The sequence below is a fragment of the Corticium candelabrum genome, chromosome 4, assembly GCF_963422355.1.
Source record: "Corticium candelabrum chromosome 4, ooCorCand1.1, whole genome shotgun sequence".
Classification (NCBI taxonomy): domain Eukaryota; kingdom Metazoa; phylum Porifera; class Homoscleromorpha; order Homosclerophorida; family Plakinidae; genus Corticium; species Corticium candelabrum.
In genome coordinates, this window is record NC_085088.1 from 970,552 (window position 1) to 991,803 (window position 21,252).

Here is a 21,252-nt window from a genome sequence, read left to right on the forward strand (position 1 = left end):
TCACGTGGTTGGGTGTCCCGGATAATACAAATATGGTCACTGCGAGAACAATTTGCCCCACTTTAGGCCGTCTGCTGGCTGCTACAGCGGTGACTACCTCTAGAAGTATTCGTATAATGAAGGATCCAAGTAAGCACTTATTTGGGGCCCCGTCAGCGGGTCTCGGGTATCGACTCTCGGCAGTTCCACAGTCAGGACGAACGTCTGTTACCTCTACTTTATTTGGTAAACTATAGAGCACTTGATGATACTGACTGAGTAACTTTCGACTCTGTGTGTTATAAGGAAAGCCTCAAGTTCGGTACAGAAGTTGCTAAGCTGTCACGTGACGCAAGAAGCAACATCATCCTGATTGACTCAACTTGTATTAGTAATTCGTCAGGATTGTTTGTAACTCTACATAGATATAAATTTTGCGCAGTTGATTATTTAATTAGTTTTAAATTAATGACGTTTTGCGTCATATCATCATAAGTGATCTGCAGTTGCTTCTTGATGTAAATGTTATGATTTGGGGACTCACTTGTACTGTCGTTTTCCTTCATTGTGTCACTCACAAACATACTGTACTTGTCAGTTGTTGGAAGTTTGGGTAGTATGTTGTTTAATTGCTGATTCACAAGTACACACACACACACACACACACACACACCATCTCCACTTGCTTAATTAAAATTTGAAAAGTCGGGGTACGTACAGTCACAATTAATTAAATAAAATAAAGTAATGAATGAAGCAAGCTGAAACTGCTGCAGCACTTAACCTTGTCTTTATTAATTAACACTATGTGTGAGACTTTGCTTCTCTTAGCTGTTGTTTCAATAAGGTTATGATATCATCTTTCTCAGCAAGTAGTTCTGTTAGCTTGTCGACTTGAGCCCTCAACTGTTCAATCAATTCATCTTCAATCTTGAGAAAATCCATCCTCAACACAGCAGTGCTGTCAGGACGCTTACTCGGATCATTAGAAACAAGCTGCTCGATCAGTTGACTCTGAAGAGGCAAGGAAATGAGTAAGTGGTGGCAAACATGTTTGATTTTGTTCTTACCTGTTGTGGCCACGTCCTTGAAAGTTCTACTGGCAAGTGGCCTTCTCGTACACCTCGTAAACACAAGCCTCGTTCCATCTCAGTCGGAAAAGGATGGAATAGCTCGGCTAAGATCAGTCCAAGACTGAACATGTCTGCCTACAGAAGAACGACTCCAGTGAATGAAATATATGAAGCAAAAAGGGGTACCTTTGCATCATAGACACTCCCTTGCAGTTGCTCAGGGGGTGCATATGTTGATGTTCCAATACCCGACGTTGGGGTACTGGAGTTTGACAAACAATCTGACATGATACATACATAAAACATGTGAAACAAACTACCACAACCCAAATACACATACAACATGATGGTTGCTGCTGTCTTTGCGACTGACTTTCTCTCCCTGCTACGACTGACTTTAACCGGCCACTTTCAGCTGCATGTTCAAACACCATCTCATCTCTAGCAAGGCCAAAGTCACCTATTTTGGCTTCTTCTGAACCGTAGAGAAAGATGTTTGCGGGCTATGTAGGACGTGGATACATTTCCCAACATAATCACTACATATATGAACCAGCTCACTTTGAGATCTCGATGCATTAGTCCACGAGTATGTATATAATGCACTCCTTCAACAATCTGTCTAAAGATGCTGTTAGAAATCTTGGAAGACACTTGGGCACCTAAAGCAAAATGGGGCAATTAAACACAGGGTAGATGTATACAACATGCTTACATACACTTCATCGGAGATGATATTGTTTGGTTTCTCTGCACAAGCCACTCACGCAATGACTGTGAACATAGCTGCATCTGTATGTACAGTACGAGGCGTGGAGCCTGCTGTAGAACAAAAGACAGACAATAAGTAATAATGTGTGGAATCAACTGATAGCTGCGAGCAACTAACAACATGTCTTTGTCTTGATGGACGACAAGTTGCAGCACTTAGTGGACACAACTGCTTGTCCTTCGTCTGAAAGCAGCAATGGCTATCAGATTCACTTTCACCAGACCTGGTCGTAGATGCCAACTCCATGATGCCTCTGCTGGTTTGTGACATTTGCCCCGTCAAACTGGCAGTATCTACCTGACCCAACTGCTCAAAATTCCTACAATCTGTCAACAAGCTACACGTGGAATCATTTGTTTTGGCAGCGTCAGCTTCAATTAAAACAAAATGTTTTATTGTCAGATTATCCTCAAACATTTATTATGTCTAGTAGCAACCTGATTCTGTCTGTCCCAATCCTGATGCAAAGACAATACTATCGTCTTCATCAGTTGCACTATGATCAAACTCTATGGGATGCAATTTGATAGCCAACAAACCATATATAAGTACTTAGTAGCGAAGCAGAACACACTTAACTCAACTGTGCTTCTCACCTTCTCTGATGGTGGTGAGGTCTTCTGTTAAATGTTCAAGCCAAGCAGAATGATACCGAACAATGTTCGAATGGTCTAGTGACGCAAACACCTTTACTTCTCGTAAAACCTGCAATTATGTGTTACAAATCCCAGTGATTAACATAATACAAAAACGACCAACGAAAGTACAACTTACCCTTGTGCATGTATCTCTGTTCAATTGCTTAAAAACCACCCTCTTGACAGCATACTCACAGCCATCTATTCTGTTTTTAACCTAAGACATTTGTAAAGAGAGGCCAATCATACACATAAACTCAGTCACTATTATGTTGTGCTCCACCTTCATGACTTTTCCAAAGCCGCCTTTTCCTAACACACCGAGCTCTACAAACTCTTCCTGAAATCGTGACGGGAATAACTGCAGAATGTCTGGCAATGGCATACACCTTATAAAACACGACTTCCTGAGAAATCAAAATTGTCAGATGAATGCATCACAATTGTGCTAGACAATGAATTGACTTCAATGGTGTCAGAGGTTGCAACTGAGCACATGCTGCACCCACGACTGCTCTTGATGGACTGACCTAATAGTGCAACATGCAGATAATTGGTTGAGAAATACCTACTCATTGAAGATAAGAGAAACTTATAAGTACGTACTTCAGGTGGTACGCTCTGAACAACTTGCTGGATCAACCGAGAAAATGCAACTGAGATACTATATCGCACTGATGCCATCTCATCAACCTCAGCAATAAACGGTAACCTCAGCTACAAAACAGACACTTTACAAGCAACCAGATGCAAGAGGTATACGTGTACTGACGAGGAAAAGTGGCTGACCTGCAGACTGTTGAGTTCTATACGTATGTAGACATACACGTACAGCACATACAAATGAACAGATGAATAGACAAACAAGTAAACAACAAATGTCTAATAAACAATCATGCAGACAACAGGTACACTGATAGAAACAGACAAATAAATACAAGAAACACAACAACAACAACATGCAACAACAACAAACCAACAGAATAATAACAAATACACACACCTCCTCCTGCATTGCTTCCGTCTAACGGACACACACACACACACACACACACACACACACACACACACACACACACACACACACACACACACACACACACACTGCAAAAATGGCAAATGGATAAGGAGCTGCCATTCGTTACGGTTACGCCCTCCGGCCAGATAGCTGAGTTCCTGTGCACTACGCAGGAGCTATGAGCCATGCTGAGCAATCTCCTGGTGCCTGGCCAGGTACTCGCAGGAGCACCGACTGCAACGCCAACTGTGGTGTGAGCACCCAAAGTCCCAACAAGACCCCAGAAGCTGATGAACTTTGTCACAGTCAGGGGCCTTTGCCACCCCAGTCAATAACTAGGTACTCATTTATACTCCTGAGTCGAGAGAGGCAATTGTGTGTGAGTTTCTTGCCCGAGGAAATTATGCCATGCCATAGCTTGCCAACACACGCACACACACGCACATGCACACACACACACACACACACACACACACACAACACACACACACACACGCGCGCGCGCACACACACACACACACACACACACACACAACACACACACACACACACACACACACACACACACACACACACACACACACACACACACACACACACACACACACACACTACTGCTACTACTACACACACGTGCGCGTGCACACACATTGACACACACACAAAGAAACAAACAAACAAACACACACCAAATAAAAATAAACAGACATGCACACAGTACAACACAGTCAGAATGCATGCACCCACGTCTAGACTCAGTGACTCACGTACACCAAAACATGTTACAGACCTACCTCCGTGCCACAAAGCCACCGTTGAAACGCTGCACAGACGTAGAAAGCAACACGACCTTATTTAAATTCACTCAAGAAAATCAATACCGAAAAAACGTCACTTTGAAACAGTCTTTCACTGTGATCACCGCTGCGTCCATAAATCTTCGCCAAGAACTCCAATATTGCCATCACAAAATACTGAGATCTAACAGTCCTTTCCTCAATGAGAGCACTAGACCTACAAGTGCAACTCTCACTGTCTTGATCATGAGGCGAAGACCATGAATGAGATCGAGTCTCATGATCACCAGACAACTTGGTGGCAAACAGAGCAGAACCTGCGTTGAGAAACGTGTTTGGCATGTCACCGATTGAATGGAGCGCTATCTGTTGGTATTACCGTCGAATTCGTCAATGGTGGAGAAGCATTCCAGTGGGTCAAATGATGATGTTGATGGTGGGTCGAGGTCTCGTCGAACGATTTGACTGTTGATCATGAAAGCGCCGCACGAGATCATGGGCTAATAGATCGAAATATTTTTAGTGTTATTTACAGGTCAGTTAGTCATCACAAATCACCGTGAGTCATTATCCGGGTCGCGAAGGTAGCCACGTTGGGGAATCCCCGTCGCTACCTTCTAATTTCAACTAGTAAACATCATTGTATTTCTATCTAGCTAGATAAAGCAAAGACAAGACGAGATGATTGCGCCAATGCAGATAACCAGCATACTAACTTGAGTTTAGATGTTTCTATAAACCAACAAACAAGTCGCATCACAATATGACACAAACGAAACCCAACATGAACAAACACATCTAATTGAGTCTCAAACCCAAGCAAGCATATTTAGTGCCTCTTTTTCACACACTTCACCACACTGCTATACATCTGTAACTTCACGTCTTTTTCTAGTTGCTTAAAATCGTCTGTTTCTTCGATTATTTCCAGATTCCTAGATATCATCTCAATACATGCATTTGAGAGTGATGTGTCACCAAGGTGAAATGCCAATCGATAGAGACTGACCACATTCTCAACAGTAAAGTTGTAAACTAACTTCTCCCTTGCTATAGCCATCAAATGATCCAACTGGTAACGATCTGCAAGTGTGTACATTTCTCGTATTATTTCAGGATCGGTCACTACATCTGTCTTGCCAGTATGTAGGTAGACTAGAACAGTGCGAAATGCTTCATATTTGACGTCTGCTATCGTGACCGCCGACTGAGTAGCCTCTAGCATCTGTGACTGAAACATTCCTTTAAAGTATGCACTTCGTGCTGCTAAAACAGCCCGGCAGCCTCTTAACTGCTTGCCCTCTACAGTGAACGAGACATCACTAAGGCTTGGGTCATCAATTAGCTTTGAAAGATCTTCTTGTAGTGTGCTTGGTGGTGTCTGTGGCATTGCACACGTAGAGTGATAAAACAAGAGAACTAAACCGACGGAATCGTTGTCTACAAAGAAAAGCCAATTCCTGATAGGGTCTAATGCCATCCATCCTGGCTTTCTTATCTTCTGAGTTTTATCATTCACCATATGCTCCTGAACGAAAGACCTATTGTTATGTTGAGAAATAGCCTGATCAATCTGGCCAGATGCTCCCTTTTGATTCGACAAGTAGATATAATCGTCAAGACCACCTGCAATGCCTCCAGGGCAACCACCAGGGCCCAAATCACCAGGTCCAAGAAATGGGGTGATACATCCTTCCACTTTTAGTACATCTCTTTGTCTACTGTCAGTAATGTATAATGTTCCACTGCATGTCCATTTGATTTGATCAATACAGGAAAATGTGTAGCCTAAAGGGCTTGGAACATGTTGGCTTATTTCATCACATGGACATGCAAAAACTTGCAATAGACCAAACTGAAGCTTGCCTTGACGCTCCATTCTTTTAATGACTTTTCCATTTGCCCAATACAAGAAACTATCGGGACCAAAATCCAAGCAATTGGAACATCCATGAGTATGAACATCATATGAACCATAACATGTCTCAACTAATAGACCGTTGTCACTAATCTAAAAACATCAACAGCTGCATAGTGACACATTCGACTCTGTACACAACAGTATAAACGTGATTACAGTAGCTGCATACAAAATTCATAGTAACATACTCAAAAATAAAAACCCAATCATATGACAAAAAGTGACCATAGAGATAGTGCGTTTAGCATCACAACCACGTGATATCCCAGAAGTCGCCATCTTAGGGGGCAAGTGCATTAGCATGGTTTATAGTTGCTGTGTTTTTGGCTGACACAATCGTAGAAGCCAGGACAGCAACATACGTTTTTATTCTATACCGGCTATACTAACCAGTCAGGAACTTGAAATGCGTCATCTGAGCAACAGACGACGGGCAGCGTGGATCTCCAGCATAAACAGAAAGGACTGGAAACCGTCGCAGCATTCACGTGTTTGCCCTGAGCACTTTCTGTCTGGTAGAGCTGTCATTTCTAGTATGTTCTATGATAAAAGAGTAATCTATGCCACTCTGAACGATTCTAGGAAAGCCATCCTCTGTGTATGACTCAAATAACTCTGACTGGGTACCATGTGCAAGAATGGGTTATGTTGCTACGAGCACTCCCAGTAGAGAGAGATTCGTTCGTCTCAAGAGAAGGTCTAGTACACCTAACAGCATTGGGAAAACAAATGTAAGGTAGTAGTAGATGCACCCACTGATGATAATGACAAGGACGCTTCTCTAGAGACTGATCACAACCCGCCAACGGAAATATTTCTAGCACTAGACGCCACTGAAACAGGCACAGTGACTGGTTGTGCTTGTCAAATAGGCCTTGAAGGAGAGAGCATTGAATCCATGAAAATGGAAATAGAGAAACTGAGAAATGAATGTGAGTGTCTTCGAAGAGAGAAGAACTGCCTTTTGAAAGACAACAAGGCTCTTCAGGAAGACAACAAGTGGGTGCGAATAGACATCCTGAAAGTCAAAGAAGATGCAAAAAAAGTTCTGTATCATTTGAGGTTCTTGAAGCAGATCAACAGAACTAAAGTTTTACACAGGTTTTAAATGGATTCACTCACTCACTCACACACACACACACACACACACACACACACACACACACACACACACACACATGCACGTGCAAGCACACACACGCATGCACACACACGCATGCATACGTATGCACACACACACGCACGCATACACATACACACACACGCACGTGCACACACATGCACAGACACGTGTGCACACACATGCACACACACGTGCACACATACACACGCACATGCACACACACCACACACACACACACACACACACACACACACACACACACACACACACACACACACACACACACTACAAAGCAGTCTATTCTTGGATTTGTTGTCTTTTAGGGATTCCTGAATGGGCAATATTTCTTGCTCTGTTTAGCCTTGTTTCGCCAACTCTAGCAGGTGGTTCAAAACTCCCTAAGACTTCCGCTTTTATCATGTTTCTTATGAAACTCCAACTAAATATTTGTGATCAGGACACAGCATACAGATTCGGCATTCACAGAACAGTGTCAAGAAGTTTTCAGCGAGTGTTGGAAGCAACTGCCATCAGAACATCACACCTGATAAAGTGGCCAGACAGAGAGACCCTACGTCAAACTATGCCTACTTCCTTCAAAAGATTCTTTAATTAAAAAGTGTTGTGTGATTATTGATTGCACTGAAGTATTATGGAGAGGCCTTCAGATCTTCTTGCCCGTGCACAAGTTTGGAGTCACTATAAGCACCATTCAACAATAATTGCTTGGGATTTCACCACAAGGGACTATATCATTTGTGTCGCAGTGTGTTGGTGGATGCATGTCAGACAAAGAGATTGTTGAAAAATCTCAACTTATGGAAAATTTTCTGCCAGGTAAGGTGGTGTGTGTGTGTGTGTGTGGTGTGTGTGTGTGCGTGTGTGTGTGTGTGTGTGTGTGTGCATGTGCGTGTGCATGTGTGTGTGTGTGTGTGTGTGTGTGTGTGTGTGTGTGTGTGTGTGTGTGTGTGTGTGTGTGTGTGTGTGTGTGTGTGTGTGTGTGTGTGTGTGTGTGTATTCGTCGTGTGTGTTACATACATATCATATGTTACATAATATGTATCCTTAGGAGACATCATATTGCCTGACAGAGGCTTTCTGTGCCAAGACTATGCCAGTTTGGTAATGGCTGAGGTGAAAACCCCTCCGTTTACTAAAGGCAAAAGACAGCTAGAGAAGGAGGTGGACTGGAGTAGAAAGTTGTCTGCTGTCAGAATACATATCGTTATCTTTAAGTTAGCTTTATTGCACTCGACCATCAGACTAAGACATCACGTCAAACTCACGAATTCACCGATAAAATTTGCTTTAAATCTTTCGCAATTAGTATACTATCACCGCATTATCTAACACACAGTCGAACGTCCTTGAAATGTCGTACAAGCCGCCATCGCAAAAAGAAATACCTGCCGAGGACCGAAGCTTGCCCCTAAAATGGTGGCAAATACGGGTATTACAGGGAACGCCTGTCCCCCCTGCACGCACTATCTCTATAGCAAACAAACAGACAGACAGACAGACAAACAAATAACCAGAAAGACAGACAAACAAATACCCAGACAGAGAGACAAACAAACAAATACCCAGACAGAGAGACAAACAAACAAACAAACAGACAGTGAGACAGACAGACAGACAGACAGACAGACAGACAGACAGACAGACAGACAAACAAATAACCAGACAGACAGACAAACAAACAAACAAACAGACAGACAGTGAGACAGACAGACAGACAAACAAATGGACAGACAAGAAAAAGCCAAACAGACAAACAGACAGACAACACATGCTGTCATGCAGCGACACCGCTTACCGCTCTCAGCTTCATTACGTGACCATCATCACCGATACGTCTTGACGTATCACCCACATACGCAATTCCATCTGAACTGATTGCTATTCCCTCAGGAAAGTCAAACAGGGCTTCTTTTGCCTGTCCATCGGCGTGTCCACACATTCCTGGACGACCCGCAAACACTGAAACGGGAGAGGAATTTTCAGATTCCAAATCTGCGTCAATCTTCCAAATGCAGTGGCTTCCAGGGTCGGTCACCAACACGCTGCAATCTTGTTGTATTGCAAGGCCTTTAGGAGAGCACGTGTCGCCACCCGGCAAGTGAATAATCTCTGAAAATCGAGTAGCCATTTGTTAGCATCCGGGACGTTAGTCGATAAGTACGGGTAGGTAAGATGATGTCTACATGTACTGGTAGACAGGTTGTGCGCACTCTGCTCACTACGAGCAACAGTTTTTGGGAATTGGGCGTTCTTAGTCGTGTCATAAAACGACTTGATAGCTTTGGAATCCAAATGCCGACAGAAATTCAACGCATGGTTGGTAATCTATTTTAATTAATTAATTAAATTAATTGTCAAATTTTGCGTTACGTTAAGTTACGGAGTTATAGTAATTAAAGCCTGAAAAATTAGATATTAAACGGTAACTTACAATTATTAAATTTTGACTTTTGGGTACAATTAGAGCATACCTCCTCTGCTGGATGGAAGGAGTTCAGTGATCAATGCTGAAACTGGAAGCGGAAAAACTCTTTGTATTTAAGCTTTAATCAATTAATTAATTAGTTTTATATTGCAGTTGATTGTGCTTATAGGTTATGTTGTTCCATTTGTACAAAGGCTGTACCAGCTTCCACATGATGGTCGAAGAAAGCCACTTGGTCTGTTCATAGTTCCCAGCCAAGAGCTCTCATACCAAGTTGGGATGAGCCAACTAATGATGCCATAGTCTCGTTGCATTTGTCTGTTGTAGGTGATTTCTGTGTTCAACAACCTCGTTGCAGGTACAAGATTCCATTTAGGTGCTGTCTGCTCGTCAATTCGTTTGGTGCTGCGTGACGACACGGTTGGCATTGTCGGCACAGTCAGCAGTCTGGCTAACTACCACTGGCCTGTCGTATTGAAAAACATCAGGTATGTGGTTGTGGATGAAGCCGATCTACTGTTGAATGGACAAAGTAGCGAGATGACTTGGAAACTTCTGAACTACTTTAGAAGTTCAAAATTGAAGAGAAACGGTGATAATTTGGTTGACCAGACTTTTGGTTGGAACCAACAGTTTGTTTTCTGTGGAGCAACTATTCCATCCGGAGGCAAAATGGCTGTGCAATCAGTTATAGAGCGTTGGTTCAAGCAGACTGGTTTACTAGATCATGCTACGTTCTTGTCGTCCAGTCAGGCACACAGTCCTGTTTCATGTATTGATTACAAGTTTGTTCGTGTAACTGAAAACTCGAAGTTGTCTGAGCTTGTTGGTGTGCTGGACCAAATCAGTCACGATACACAGTCATCCAAGTCTGCTAAAGTCCTTATTTTTACAAATACGCTTGCATCTTGCCAACGACTGCACTTAGAGCTTGTTGATGTGATGAACAAGTATCCATCTTGTTGGTGGTACAAGAAACTTGAAAGATATGACAAGAGTGTCAGTGTAGGCAACAGGATGACAACACTGCAATGCTTCAAAGACGGCACTGTTCAAGTTCTAGTATGCACTGACTTGGCATCAAGAGGTCTTGATATTCTGAATGTTCAAACAGTCATTCAGTATGACTTTCCGGAAAACTCTACTGCTTTCCTTCATCGCTCAGGCCGGACAGGAAGAGCAGGAAAACAAGGCAAAGGTACATAGTGTAGCCATTGCTGTTTGACTGTTCTCTGTTTGGTAGCATGTTGTTGTATGGTAGTTGTTAGTTTCGTGAGTGAAGAGACGAGTGAACTTGCAACTCTGGTGCAAGATGCTTGCCTGAAGAGCAATGACCTACGCTCATTTGAGGCAACGTTTAGTCGAAAAAGAAAACTTAGACGGCGGCTGAAACACAAGTAGAACGAGCGTGTAATTTGCCATACAAATTATTGATTTATTACCACTTTGTGGCCATTCATGTGTTCACTACTATCTGACTCAAATTCAAATACAGCCAAGGCTACATTACAGTATTGTCTAGATCAATGCAGTAATAAATTAAATTAAATATAATTTATAATGAACTTTATGTAAACACAGGTGTAGCGTGGAGAGGCTGATCAATCACACTAAAACCACGCCCATTTTTACTTTTTACTTTTTATTTCCACAGTATTAACGTCTGCCATTGCCGGGACAGTGTGATGGACAAAGATTAATCTCACTGTTTGGTAACCCAAGGGAAACATGGGGCTTTTGCTTGGCACGCCTACAAAGATAGCCCCATTACAAACACACACACAGACACAGACACAGACACAGACACACACACACACACACACACACACACACACACACACACACACACACAGACACACACACACAGACACAGACAGACACACACAGACACAGACACAGACACACAGACACAGACACAGACAGAGACACAGACACAGACACAGACACACACAGACACAGACACACACACACACACACACACACACACACACACACACACACACACACACACACACACACACTACAAAGCAGTCTATTCTTGGATTTGTTGTCTTTTAGGGATTCCTGAATGGGCAATATTTCTTGCTCTGTTTAGCCTTGTTTCGCCAACTCTAGCAGGTGGTTCAAAACTCCCTAAGACTTCCGCTTTTATCATGTTTCTTATGAAACTCCAACTAAATATTTGTGATCAGGACACAGCATACAGATTCGGCATTCACAGAACAGTGTCAAGAAGTTTTCAGCGAGTGTTGGAAGCAACTGCCATCAGAACATCACACCTGATAAAGTGGCCAGACAGAGAGACCCTACGTCAAACTATGCCTACTTCCTTCAAAAGATTCTTTAATTAAAAAGTGTTGTGTGATTATTGATTGCACTGAAGTATTATGGAGAGGCCTTCAGATCTTCTTGCCCGTGCACAAGTTTGGAGTCACTATAAGCACCATTCAACAATAATTGCTTGGGATTTCACCACAAGGGACTATATCATTTGTGTCGCAGTGTGTTGGTGGATGCATGTCAGACAAAGAGATTGTTGAAAAATCTCAACTTATGGAAAATTTTCTGCCAGGTAAGGTGGTGTGTGTGTGTGTGTGTGTGTGTGTGTGTGTGTGTGTGTGCATGTGCGTGTGCATGTGTGTGTGTGTGTGTGTGTGTGTGTGTGTGTGTGTGTGTGTGTGTGTGTGTGTGTGTGTGTGTGTGTGTGTGTGTGTGTGTGTGTGTGTGTGTGTATTCGTCGTGTGTGTTACATACATATCATATGTTACATAATATGTATCCTTAGGAGACATCATATTGCCTGACAGAGGCTTTCTGTGCCAAGACTATGCCAGTTTGGTAATGGCTGAGGTGAAAACCCCTCCGTTTACTAAAGGCAAAAGACAGCTAGAGAAGGAGGTGGACTGGAGTAGAAAGTTGTCTGCTGTCAGAATACATATCGTTATCTTTAAGTTAGCTTTATTGCACTCGACCATCAGACTAAGACATCACGTCAAACTCACGAATTCACCGATAAAATTTGCTTTAAATCTTTCGCAATTAGTATACTATCACCGCATTATCTAACACACAGTCGAACGTCCTTGAAATGTCGTACAAGCCGCCATCGCAAAAAGAAATACCTGCCGAGGACCGAAGCTTGCCCCTAAAATGGTGGCAAATACGGGTATTACAGGGAACGCCTGTCCCCCCTGCACGCACTATCTCTATAGCAAACAAACAGACAGACAGACAGACAAACAAATAACCAGAAAGACAGACAAACAAATACCCAGACAGAGAGACAAACAAACAAATACCCAGACAGAGAGACAAACAAACAAACAAACAGACAGTGAGACAGACAGACAGACAGACAGACAGACAGACAGACAGACAGACAAACAAATAACCAGACAGACAGACAAACAAACAAACAAACAGACAGACAGTGAGACAGACAGACAGACAAACAAATGGACAGACAAGAAAAAGCCAAACAGACAAACAGACAGACAACACATGCTGTCATGCAGCGACACCGCTTACCGCTCTCAGCTTCATTACGTGACCATCATCACCGATACGTCTTGACGTATCACCCACATACGCAATTCCATCTGAACTGATTGCTATTCCCTCAGGAAAGTCAAACAGGGCTTCTTTTGCCTGTCCATCGGCGTGTCCACACATTCCTGGACGACCCGCAAACACTGAAACGGGAGAGGAATTTTCAGATTCCAAATCTGCGTCAATCTTCCAAATGCAGTGGCTTCCAGGGTCGGTCACCAACACGCTGCAATCTTGTTGTATTGCAAGGCCTTTAGGAGAGCACGTGTCGCCACCCGGCAAGTGAATAATCTCTGAAAATCGAGTAGCCATTTGTTAGCATCCGGGACGTTAGTCGATAAGTACGGGTAGGTAAGATGATGTCTACATGTACTGGTAGACAGGTTGTGCGCACTCTGCTCACTACGAGCAACAGTTTTTGGGAATTGGGCGTTCTTAGTCGTGTCATAAAACGACTTGATAGCTTTGGAATCCAAATGCCGACAGAAATTCAACGCATGGTTGGTAATCTATTTTAATTAATTAATTAAATTAATTGTCAAATTTTGCGTTACGTTAAGTTACGGAGTTATAGTAATTAAAGCCTGAAAAATTAGATATTAAACGGTAACTTACAATTATTAAATTTTGACTTTTGGGTACAATTAGAGCATACCTCCTCTGCTGGATGGAAGGAGTTCAGTGATCAATGCTGAAACTGGAAGCGGAAAAACTCTTTGTATTTAAGCTTTAATCAATTAATTAATTAGTTTTATATTGCAGTTGATTGTGCTTATAGGTTATGTTGTTCCATTTGTACAAAGGCTGTACCAGCTTCCACATGATGGTCGAAGAAAGCCACTTGGTCTGTTCATAGTTCCCAGCCAAGAGCTCTCATACCAAGTTGGGATGAGCCAACTAATGATGCCATAGTCTCGTTGCATTTGTCTGTTGTAGGTGATTTCTGTGTTCAACAACCTCGTTGCAGGTACAAGATTCCATTTAGGTGCTGTCTGCTCGTCAATTCGTTTGGTGCTGCGTGACGACACGGTTGGCATTGTCGGCACAGTCAGCAGTCTGGCTAACTACCACTGGCCTGTCGTATTGAAAAACATCAGGTATGTGGTTGTGGATGAAGCCGATCTACTGTTGAATGGACAAAGTAGCGAGATGACTTGGAAACTTCTGAACTACTTTAGAAGTTCAAAATTGAAGAGAAACGGTGATAATTTGGTTGACCAGACTTTTGGTTGGAACCAACAGTTTGTTTTCTGTGGAGCAACTATTCCATCCGGAGGCAAAATGGCTGTGCAATCAGTTATAGAGCGTTGGTTCAAGCAGACTGGTTTACTAGATCATGCTACGTTCTTGTCGTCCAGTCAGGCACACAGTCCTGTTTCATGTATTGATTACAAGTTTGTTCGTGTAACTGAAAACTCGAAGTTGTCTGAGCTTGTTGGTGTGCTGGACCAAATCAGTCACGATACACAGTCATCCAAGTCTGCTAAAGTCCTTATTTTTACAAATACGCTTGCATCTTGCCAACGACTGCACTTAGAGCTTGTTGATGTGATGAACAAGTATCCATCTTGTTGGTGGTACAAGAAACTTGAAAGATATGACAAGAGTGTCAGTGTAGGCAACAGGATGACAACACTGCAATGCTTCAAAGACGGCACTGTTCAAGTTCTAGTATGCACTGACTTGGCATCAAGAGGTCTTGATATTCTGAATGTTCAAACAGTCATTCAGTATGACTTTCCGGAAAACTCTACTGCTTTCCTTCATCGCTCAGGCCGGACAGGAAGAGCAGGAAAACAAGGCAAAGGTACATAGTGTAGCCATTGCTGTTTGACTGTTCTCTGTTTGGTAGCATGTTGTTGTATGGTAGTTGTTAGTTTCGTGAGTGAAGAGACGAGTGAACTTGCAACTCTGGTGCAAGATGCTTGCCTGAAGAGCAATGACCTACGCTCATTTGAGGCAACGTTTAGTCGAAAAAGAAAACTTAGACGGCGGCTGAAACACAAGTAGAACGAGCGTGTAATTTGCCATACAAATTATTGATTTATTACCACTTTGTGGCCATTCATGTGTTCACTACTATCTGACTCAAATTCAAATACAGCCAAGGCTACATTACAGTATTGTCTAGATCAATGCAGTAATAAATTAAATTAAATATAATTTATAATGAACTTTATGTAAACACAGGTGTAGCGTGGAGAGGCTGATCAATCACACTAAAACCACGCCCATTTTTACTTTTTACTTTTTATTTCCACAGTATTAACGTCTGCCATTGCCGGGACAGTGTGATGGACAAAGATTAATCTCACTGTTTGGTAACCCAAGGGAAACATGGGGCTTTTGCTTGGCACGCCTACAAAGATAGCCCCATTACAAACACACACACAGACACAGACACAGACACAGACACAGACACAGACACACACACACACACACACACACACACACACACACACACACACACACAGACACACACACACACAGACACAGACAGACACACACACACACAGACACAGACACACAGACACAGACACACAGACACAGACAGAGACACAGACACAGACACAGACACACACAGACACAGACACAGACACAGACACAGACACACACACACACACACACACACACACACACACACACACACACACACACACACACACACACACACACACCCGACACTATGCCAGTGATCTAAACGTGTGTGTAACGTACATTGCATTTCTTAGTTCCAGTTGATATACTGACATTAGATATGCTCTTGAAATTATAAGATTTCTGGATTCCATAATGATATGGTGGATAACACATTAGTCATGTCTAACATATCACAAATTCAAATTTTATTGTAAAATTATAAATGCGACTAAACTGTCTTGTGAATTAATTAAATTGTATTAATATCTTACTGTCGATGTTTCTGTCTCATCAACGGTTGACTAAAATATGATGTGAACTTGCACACGTAAATACATCGACATGTCACCAACTGATTGGCTTTGGTTTGTATTCTTCTGCTTTTTCTAGGATATTTAATTGCTTGAGTACAGACCGAACCTACACACAGACAGCACAAATCCAGCCACAGTAGAAGTTAGGAAATTAATTTCATTGCCTTGTGTCCTGATTGAAGCAGAGCATTCAACGCAGACAATGATAATTCTTCTGTTTTGTAGTCACCTCCACGAGCAACTCGAGCCAACATGCCAACACAGTTTTCTGACACAATAGCAACAAATGCTATCGTTTCTGATGCCAAGATGTGAACAACTTACCATCACTCAGCACAAATGATCGTCCGTGTGAAGTAAAGCAAATGTTACGGATAACCAAGATGGCCATAGCTCGAACACCATGCAATTTGCAAGCAGCAAAGTCCAGCAAAGTGTGAGTTGCACCTATAAAATGACTAAATCAAATTATGGTTCTTCCTACACTCATTCTCGGATTCAACTGACAACAAAAACATGTGTGTGTGTGTGTGTGTGTACACGTGTGTGTGTGTGTGTGCATGCGCACGCACACTAGATCAAACACTAAGACAAGGAAAACCACCTGGTACTTTTAGCAGCATCTTTTGACCTTCACGAGAAAACGTTAAATTTGCAAGTAACTTTAGCCACATCATGGCTCTTCTATCATCCATCTTCCCCCTCTTGCTGCCACCTCCAGATGTTGTAAAGTGAGCAATAAGATTACTCTAACACAATAGGACATCAGACAAACTACAACTCAAATACTCATGAGCAACCACCTTCCACAAAGATGACAAACATTCATGACAAAGAACACAATTTGCTAGCAGTGTGAACAAGAGCTGCATTTCTTCAACCATGTGTTCTTGAACTCCTGAACTTGAAGCACGTTGTGCACTACCAGCAAGCTGGCAGGCAAATTTCAAAACTCCATTGAACAAAGAACCATCACCAGACTGACTAGAAGTGTGCAAAAGCGCAGCACAAGCTACAGATAGCCTTAATTACATATGACAATTTCTACTTGTCCATCGACTCTATATAGCACTACCTTTTGAACTGCCAGCAGTGAATGTTATCAACAGCTTCAATGAGCTCTTCATAACTTTGTGATAAAGCAGACAGTACGACCAGTAAGAATACACTACATTTGCTAACCCCTCTTCAGCTGCAGCCTCCTTGCAAATTATAGAATGATAAAATGTAACGTAGACCTCTAAACTGAGAAATTAGTTACAACCTTTGCTCTCTCACTTCCGATTAAAAGATTAATAAGAATATTCATGTGAAGGACAGCTGGTTGTAGGTGTGCTTCCTCTTGCTGTACAATAACGCTTTAGTCACACACATAAACACTCACTGCATGCATCACACACACACACACACACACACACACACACACACACACACACACACACACACACACACACACACACACACACACACACACACACACACACACACATGCACACACACACACACACTACAAACACACACACACACACACACACACACACACACACACACACACACGTGCACACACACACACACACACACACACACACACACACACACACACATGAAAGAAAATAAGAAAGTACTACCTTCTTCCTTGCAGTTTGAGACAGTCTGACTTTCTGTCTGATTGTTCCAAGCCCTGTTTCCATCTCTTGTAGTTCACAAATTGTTGTCTGAAGAAATCCATCTATTTTTAATCAATAAAACATAAAACTAAGATGACATTACTAACATAGCAACCGTAATCTGCATACTGTCTAAAGCAATTCGTTTAGCCATATGATTCACTCTCAACAATGCTTTCATTGCAGACAAGACGGCCAACTTCTCACTATCGGCATGTTTTGTTAAAGTGTCACCAAACGCTATCAGCATCTTTATCAGTGCAGCTCCATCTATCCATTCAATGTCTACATGTGGTGATCTCGAGCTTTCTTGTTTCTGCCCCATGAATGATAAGATATCTGCTAGCAAAGCCAGCTGTTGTACTGGCTGGCAGGGCTGTCTCTTCTTTGACATCCGACATTGTAGCGTCTCTATACAACACAGTAGAGGAATGCCTTAATGATCATACACAAATGCTCATGGTACCAGTGAAGGAGGTCCAATTGGTCTGAAAATCATAGGAAAGAGAATTTTCGCTTGATGATAAACATTGGCAAAAATGTATTACCACTCTGACATACCCACTCAGTGCTTCAATCATTTGCTCATAAACATTCCCTTTCATTAGAAATCCATTCAATTATATAAACAAGATTTACTATAAAGCAGTTTCATAAATACTTGTTAGATCACACGACAGTTTCACATTGATGAGCCACAGCTGAGAAGCAGCGGACAATGCTTCAGAATGTAGCAAATGAGGACAAGACCGAATGTGGTGAGTGACGATACTTCGCATCAGTGAAAGTGATTTTGCTAACATATCGAACAGATGTGAAATCGTTGAATGAACTCGTGGTTTCCTAGAAGCAAATGCAATCTCCACATGTGATTGACTTCATTCATTGCAAAGACAATACTTGCCTATGTACGTGGAGGTCCCTCAACAACAAGTTGACTGTCTCAACAGGGAAATGAACAACTAGTTTGATGAGAGAATGTACAATACCATCATCTATTAGTCTAGTAATTGTCTGTTGAGGAGAAGCGGCAATAAGGTTGCCAAACCAAAGACAGATGGCAGCAATGAGTCCAGGACTAAATGTTGAATCTGAAACCACAGAAAAGAGACCAGACACTGAAGGCGAAGAAGAGGAATGAGCAGAAACACGCGTAGACATAATGTCAACATTGTGAGTGACTTGCACATTATCATCCTGTTTGTCATCACTCAAACGACTGTTTCCATAGCTGTTGCTGCAGTCAGCCTGATGCATACAACAGTGGATGACAAACTGGCTCACATCAAATGAGGCAATTTCTCTTGCTAAATACTGAATTGTCTGTTGATGTATCATGCACTTAATGACCTCACATGCAGATTCCTATAAAGTCAAAGAGACATCATCACCACATGATTAAATATTAAGCACAACAAAATTTACATTTCTTGAGAGATTTGCTAAAAGATAAGCAGCCTAGAAGCAACCTCTTTATTACAAACAATATCAAGTACGACATTTGATTTCCACCTGCTGCCGAACAATTGCAGCTTCATCTGAGTTCCTCAAGCATGATAAAGCCATGTTGCATATCCATTGATTGCAAGAAACGTCATTACTGATGGACAACATTGCAGCTGCACCAGCTGAATGACCACAGAGAAGAGAAAAAATTGCATAAGCAGAAAAACGAACCTGTAAGCAAGGTTATATTTTACACATTAAAATGCTACGAATTAAGTCACTTACCTCCTGCTCACGATCATCAAAGAAGGCAAGTAGCCATGTAAGCTGTTTGTTTAATGACGTCGTTTGATCAAGCTTACAAACATTTAGAAATGCTTCTGTCCAGTCACCTTGTTTGCTCGTTCTCGCCATTTCTGATGCCAAATGACTCAAACAGATAGCTGCTCTCTTTGTGATGCCTTTTCCAATGAACGATGACACTATCCCTACTCTTCCATGCTCAAATATTCGAACAACCTATAAGAAAGATGCATATTCACAACATATGACTGCTCTTTGCTATTAGACTGAGGAGAGTAGACAGACAAACTGACAGACAAACAGACATTTGACAACATCTGCAGCACCTTTGCTAAACATGCTCCAACTTTACAGCAAAACGATGCCCTTTCATCATCAGAACCAGACAAGCTCCAATTCGGTCTGCAAGACACTCCGTCAAATGACTGACAAGTACTGACAAACAACCTACTGACATTGCAGTGATGTGAACAAGACATTCTAATGCTCTCTCCACAACTGGCATATTCGAGTAGTTGGATTCATCACATCCGTCCAGAATGACAATCAGCCATTGAGCTATTATAGCCTCAAATGGTGCAAGATGGATGAAACATTGACGTAGCTCTCTTTTCTGTCTCAATGCTGACATTACAAATGAGCCATGGCCCATTTGTAATGTTCTAAAAGTTAAAAACGTTGAAAATAACAGAGAAACAAGTGTCAATCAACCTAAACACACCTTGCAGCAAACTCTGATCCAGGCACGATGGCAACTGGCTGGTCCAGAGTAGCTGACATGTTGTATGATGATGCAATTTCTGAAAAAAACGAGTCGCTATGGGATGGGATTCCTGAGAGTTCTTGCGTAGCAGCATGTGGTAGTAGCCACTCCAGACAGTCTCTGCAATGATCATGAGACATGCAAGTAATGAGTAGTGACAAACAAAACCAAACAGAGCTCAGAAGATGTTGATCATCCGGACTGGAAGGCGGCACAGAGAGAAACCTAGTCATAAACTAATAAAGTACACATCAGCAGCAAACACTAAACTCACTGAACCTTTCAAAAGCATCTTTCCAATCGAGAACTCCACATTTCAACAATTCTTTACAAAATTCACTTGGTGAGTGATTTGATGATGTGTCTGCATCATCATAATTGTGTCTTGTTGTCATTTCTAGCAATGTTGAATGCATCAAAATTGTAAGCATAGTCACAGCTTGTTCAGCTTCATTGTGAGTTGATGCTGATTTCAGCTTTTCTAAAGTAAGACTGGCCAAACTGAAAGGTAATACATTGCGCAAAAGTGTGATATCACTGTCTAGCAACTGCAGCTCCTCATCCTCCTCTCTAGCAATAAACAGAAAGGAACTGTTACAAATTCACACATGTGTTCAAGTGAGAAGACAAATTTGTGATACTTCTGTTCTTCCTTGTTTGCAGTTAGAAGCTGGCCTGCACTGTCATACTTGGCTATGTTATAAGCGATTTTCAACATCTGTCTTGCCCGTTCATCTGCTCTCAAAGCTGGTGTGGCATTGGTGCTCAAACCTTCATCAATTTGACATGGCACATGAAATCTG

The 21,252-nt window shown here is 42.1% G+C and overlaps 7 protein-coding genes and 1 long non-coding RNA gene across 11 annotated transcripts; 3 read left to right on the top strand and 5 right to left on the bottom strand.

Annotated features, from left to right (window-relative positions):
• Positions 1–7: 7 nt before the first annotated feature.
• Positions 8–522, top strand: LOC134179172 (uncharacterized). Its single transcript, XR_009969806.1, has 2 exons — positions 8–225; positions 286–522. It is a non-coding gene; the product is annotated as an uncharacterized LOC134179172 (long non-coding RNA).
• A 136-nt stretch (positions 523–658) lies between these two features.
• Positions 659–4,973, bottom strand: LOC134179170 (eukaryotic translation initiation factor 2-alpha kinase 1-like). 4 transcript variants are annotated; one of them, XM_062646063.1, is made up of 17 exons: positions 4,836–4,973; positions 4,657–4,777; positions 4,376–4,594; positions 4,275–4,303; positions 3,069–3,179; positions 2,928–2,992; positions 2,746–2,869; positions 2,599–2,679; positions 2,421–2,529; positions 2,262–2,333; positions 1,942–2,195; positions 1,772–1,874; positions 1,614–1,714; positions 1,393–1,555; positions 1,239–1,333; positions 1,050–1,187; positions 659–993 (listed from the first exon to the last, which is right to left on the bottom strand). In XM_062646063.1, exons 2-17 carry the CDS (start codon positions 4,772–4,774, stop codon positions 784–786), a joined length of 1,992 nt encoding a protein of 663 aa, XP_062502047.1. In that variant the 5' UTR covers positions 4,775–4,777; positions 4,836–4,973; the 3' UTR covers positions 659–783. The 4 variants fall into 4 exon arrangements, with proteins under 4 accessions (XP_062502047.1, XP_062502048.1, XP_062502049.1 ...); XM_062646064.1 differs by having other exon boundaries at positions 4,657–4,840; XM_062646065.1 differs by lacking the exons at positions 4,657–4,777; positions 4,836–4,973 and having other exon boundaries at positions 4,376–4,461; positions 4,514–4,576.
• A 15-nt stretch (positions 4,974–4,988) lies between these two features.
• LOC134179171 (uncharacterized) lies at positions 4,989–9,479 on the bottom strand. Its single transcript, XM_062646067.1, has 2 exons — positions 9,138–9,479; positions 4,989–6,288 (listed from the first exon to the last, which is right to left on the bottom strand). Exons 1-2 carry the CDS (start codon positions 9,468–9,470, stop codon positions 5,107–5,109), a joined length of 1,515 nt encoding a protein of 504 aa, XP_062502051.1. The 5' UTR covers positions 9,471–9,479; the 3' UTR covers positions 4,989–5,106.
• A 35-nt stretch (positions 9,480–9,514) lies between these two features.
• LOC134178695 (uncharacterized) lies at positions 9,515–11,327 on the top strand. Its single transcript, XM_062645578.1, has 5 exons — positions 9,515–9,658; positions 9,807–9,876; positions 9,937–10,040; positions 10,095–10,965; positions 11,029–11,327. The coding sequence occupies exons 1-5, from the start codon at positions 9,515–9,517 to the stop codon at positions 11,166–11,168; spliced, it is 1,329 nt and encodes a 442-aa protein (XP_062501562.1). The 3' UTR covers positions 11,169–11,327.
• A 1,381-nt stretch (positions 11,328–12,708) lies between these two features.
• LOC134179023 (uncharacterized) lies at positions 12,709–13,637 on the bottom strand. Its single transcript, XM_062645930.1, has 2 exons — positions 13,296–13,637; positions 12,709–12,912 (listed from the first exon to the last, which is right to left on the bottom strand). Exons 1-2 carry the CDS (start codon positions 13,626–13,628, stop codon positions 12,826–12,828), a joined length of 420 nt encoding a protein of 139 aa, XP_062501914.1. The 5' UTR covers positions 13,629–13,637; the 3' UTR covers positions 12,709–12,825.
• A 38-nt stretch (positions 13,638–13,675) lies between these two features.
• Positions 13,676–15,326, top strand: LOC134177944 (uncharacterized). The gene is made up of 5 exons (XM_062644721.1): positions 13,676–13,816; positions 13,965–14,034; positions 14,095–14,198; positions 14,253–15,123; positions 15,187–15,326. The coding sequence occupies exons 1-5, from the start codon at positions 13,676–13,678 to the stop codon at positions 15,324–15,326; spliced, it is 1,326 nt and encodes a 441-aa protein (XP_062500705.1).
• Positions 15,327–16,088: 762 nt separating this feature from the next.
• On the bottom strand, positions 16,089–18,794 carry LOC134178760 (rotatin-like). The gene is made up of 11 exons (XM_062645650.1): positions 18,599–18,794; positions 18,404–18,535; positions 18,067–18,348; positions 17,899–17,999; positions 17,535–17,615; positions 17,346–17,472; positions 17,074–17,282; positions 16,875–17,019; positions 16,595–16,717; positions 16,435–16,538; positions 16,089–16,376 (listed from the first exon to the last, which is right to left on the bottom strand). The coding sequence occupies exons 1-11, from the start codon at positions 18,738–18,740 to the stop codon at positions 16,302–16,304; spliced, it is 1,521 nt and encodes a 506-aa protein (XP_062501634.1). The 5' UTR covers positions 18,741–18,794; the 3' UTR covers positions 16,089–16,301.
• LOC134178759 (rotatin-like) lies at positions 18,780–21,178 on the bottom strand. Its single transcript, XM_062645649.1, has 9 exons — positions 21,091–21,178; positions 20,729–21,019; positions 20,408–20,674; positions 20,142–20,348; positions 20,013–20,088; positions 19,669–19,902; positions 19,450–19,614; positions 19,363–19,395; positions 18,780–19,302 (listed from the first exon to the last, which is right to left on the bottom strand). Exons 1-9 carry the CDS (start codon positions 21,165–21,167, stop codon positions 18,820–18,822), a joined length of 1,833 nt encoding a protein of 610 aa, XP_062501633.1. The 5' UTR covers positions 21,168–21,178; the 3' UTR covers positions 18,780–18,819.
• Between the last annotated feature and the right edge of the window lie 74 nt (positions 21,179–21,252).

Excerpts from the sequence above, each read along its gene's own strand:
- LOC134179170 (XM_062646063.1), bottom strand. The coding sequence starts at position 4,774 with ATGATCTCGTGCGGCGCTTTCATGATCAACAGTCAAATCGTTCGACGA. Across the intron at positions 2,196-2,261 it reads ATTGGGACAGACAGAATCAG|CTGACGCTGCCAAAACAAAT; the intron begins GTTGCTACTAGA and ends TTTTAATTGAAG. Across the intron at positions 1,334-1,392 it reads ACAGCAGCAACCATCATGTT|ATTGTTTGTCAAACTCCAGT; the intron begins GTATGTGTATTT and ends GTATCATGTCAG.
- LOC134179171 (XM_062646067.1), bottom strand. The coding sequence starts at position 9,470 with ATGGCTACTCGATTTTCAGAGATTATTCACTTGCCGGGTGGCGACACG. Across the intron at positions 6,289-9,137 it reads ACGTAATGAAGCTGAGAGCG|ATTAGTGACAACGGTCTATT; the intron begins GTAAGCGGTGTC and ends TGATGTTTTTAG.
- LOC134178695 (XM_062645578.1), top strand. The coding sequence starts at position 9,515 with ATGATGTCTACATGTACTGGTAGACAGGTTGTGCGCACTCTGCTCACT. Across the intron at positions 9,877-9,936 it reads TGGAAGCGGAAAAACTCTTT|GTTATGTTGTTCCATTTGTA; the intron begins GTATTTAAGCTT and ends TTGTGCTTATAG. Across the intron at positions 10,041-10,094 it reads GCCAAGAGCTCTCATACCAA|GTGATTTCTGTGTTCAACAA; the intron begins GTTGGGATGAGC and ends TGTCTGTTGTAG.
- LOC134179023 (XM_062645930.1), bottom strand. The coding sequence starts at position 13,628 with ATGGCTACTCGATTTTCAGAGATTATTCACTTGCCGGGTGGCGACACG. Across the intron at positions 12,913-13,295 it reads ACGTAATGAAGCTGAGAGCG|GGGCAAGCTTCGGTCCTCGG; the intron begins GTAAGCGGTGTC and ends CCACCATTTTAG.
- LOC134177944 (XM_062644721.1), top strand. The coding sequence starts at position 13,676 with ATGTCTACATGTACTGGTAGACAGGTTGTGCGCACTCTGCTCACTACG. Across the intron at positions 14,035-14,094 it reads TGGAAGCGGAAAAACTCTTT|GTTATGTTGTTCCATTTGTA; the intron begins GTATTTAAGCTT and ends TTGTGCTTATAG. Across the intron at positions 14,199-14,252 it reads GCCAAGAGCTCTCATACCAA|GTGATTTCTGTGTTCAACAA; the intron begins GTTGGGATGAGC and ends TGTCTGTTGTAG.
- LOC134178760 (XM_062645650.1), bottom strand. The coding sequence starts at position 18,740 with ATGTTAGCAAAATCACTTTCACTGATGCGAAGTATCGTCACTCACCAC. Across the intron at positions 17,473-17,534 it reads TCGGAAGTGAGAGAGCAAAG|GAGGCTGCAGCTGAAGAGGG; the intron begins GTTGTAACTAAT and ends ATAATTTGCAAG. Across the intron at positions 17,020-17,073 it reads GTTTGTCATCTTTGTGGAAG|AGTAATCTTATTGCTCACTT; the intron begins GTGGTTGCTCAT and ends CTATTGTGTTAG.
- LOC134178759 (XM_062645649.1), bottom strand. The coding sequence starts at position 21,167 with ATGTTGAAAATCGCTTATAACATAGCCAAGTATGACAGTGCAGGCCAG. Across the intron at positions 19,903-20,012 it reads TTGGAGCATGTTTAGCAAAG|GTTGTTCGAATATTTGAGCA; the intron begins GTGCTGCAGATG and ends TCTTTCTTATAG. Across the intron at positions 19,615-19,668 it reads TTGATGATCGTGAGCAGGAG|GTTCGTTTTTCTGCTTATGC; the intron begins GTAAGTGACTTA and ends CCTTGCTTACAG.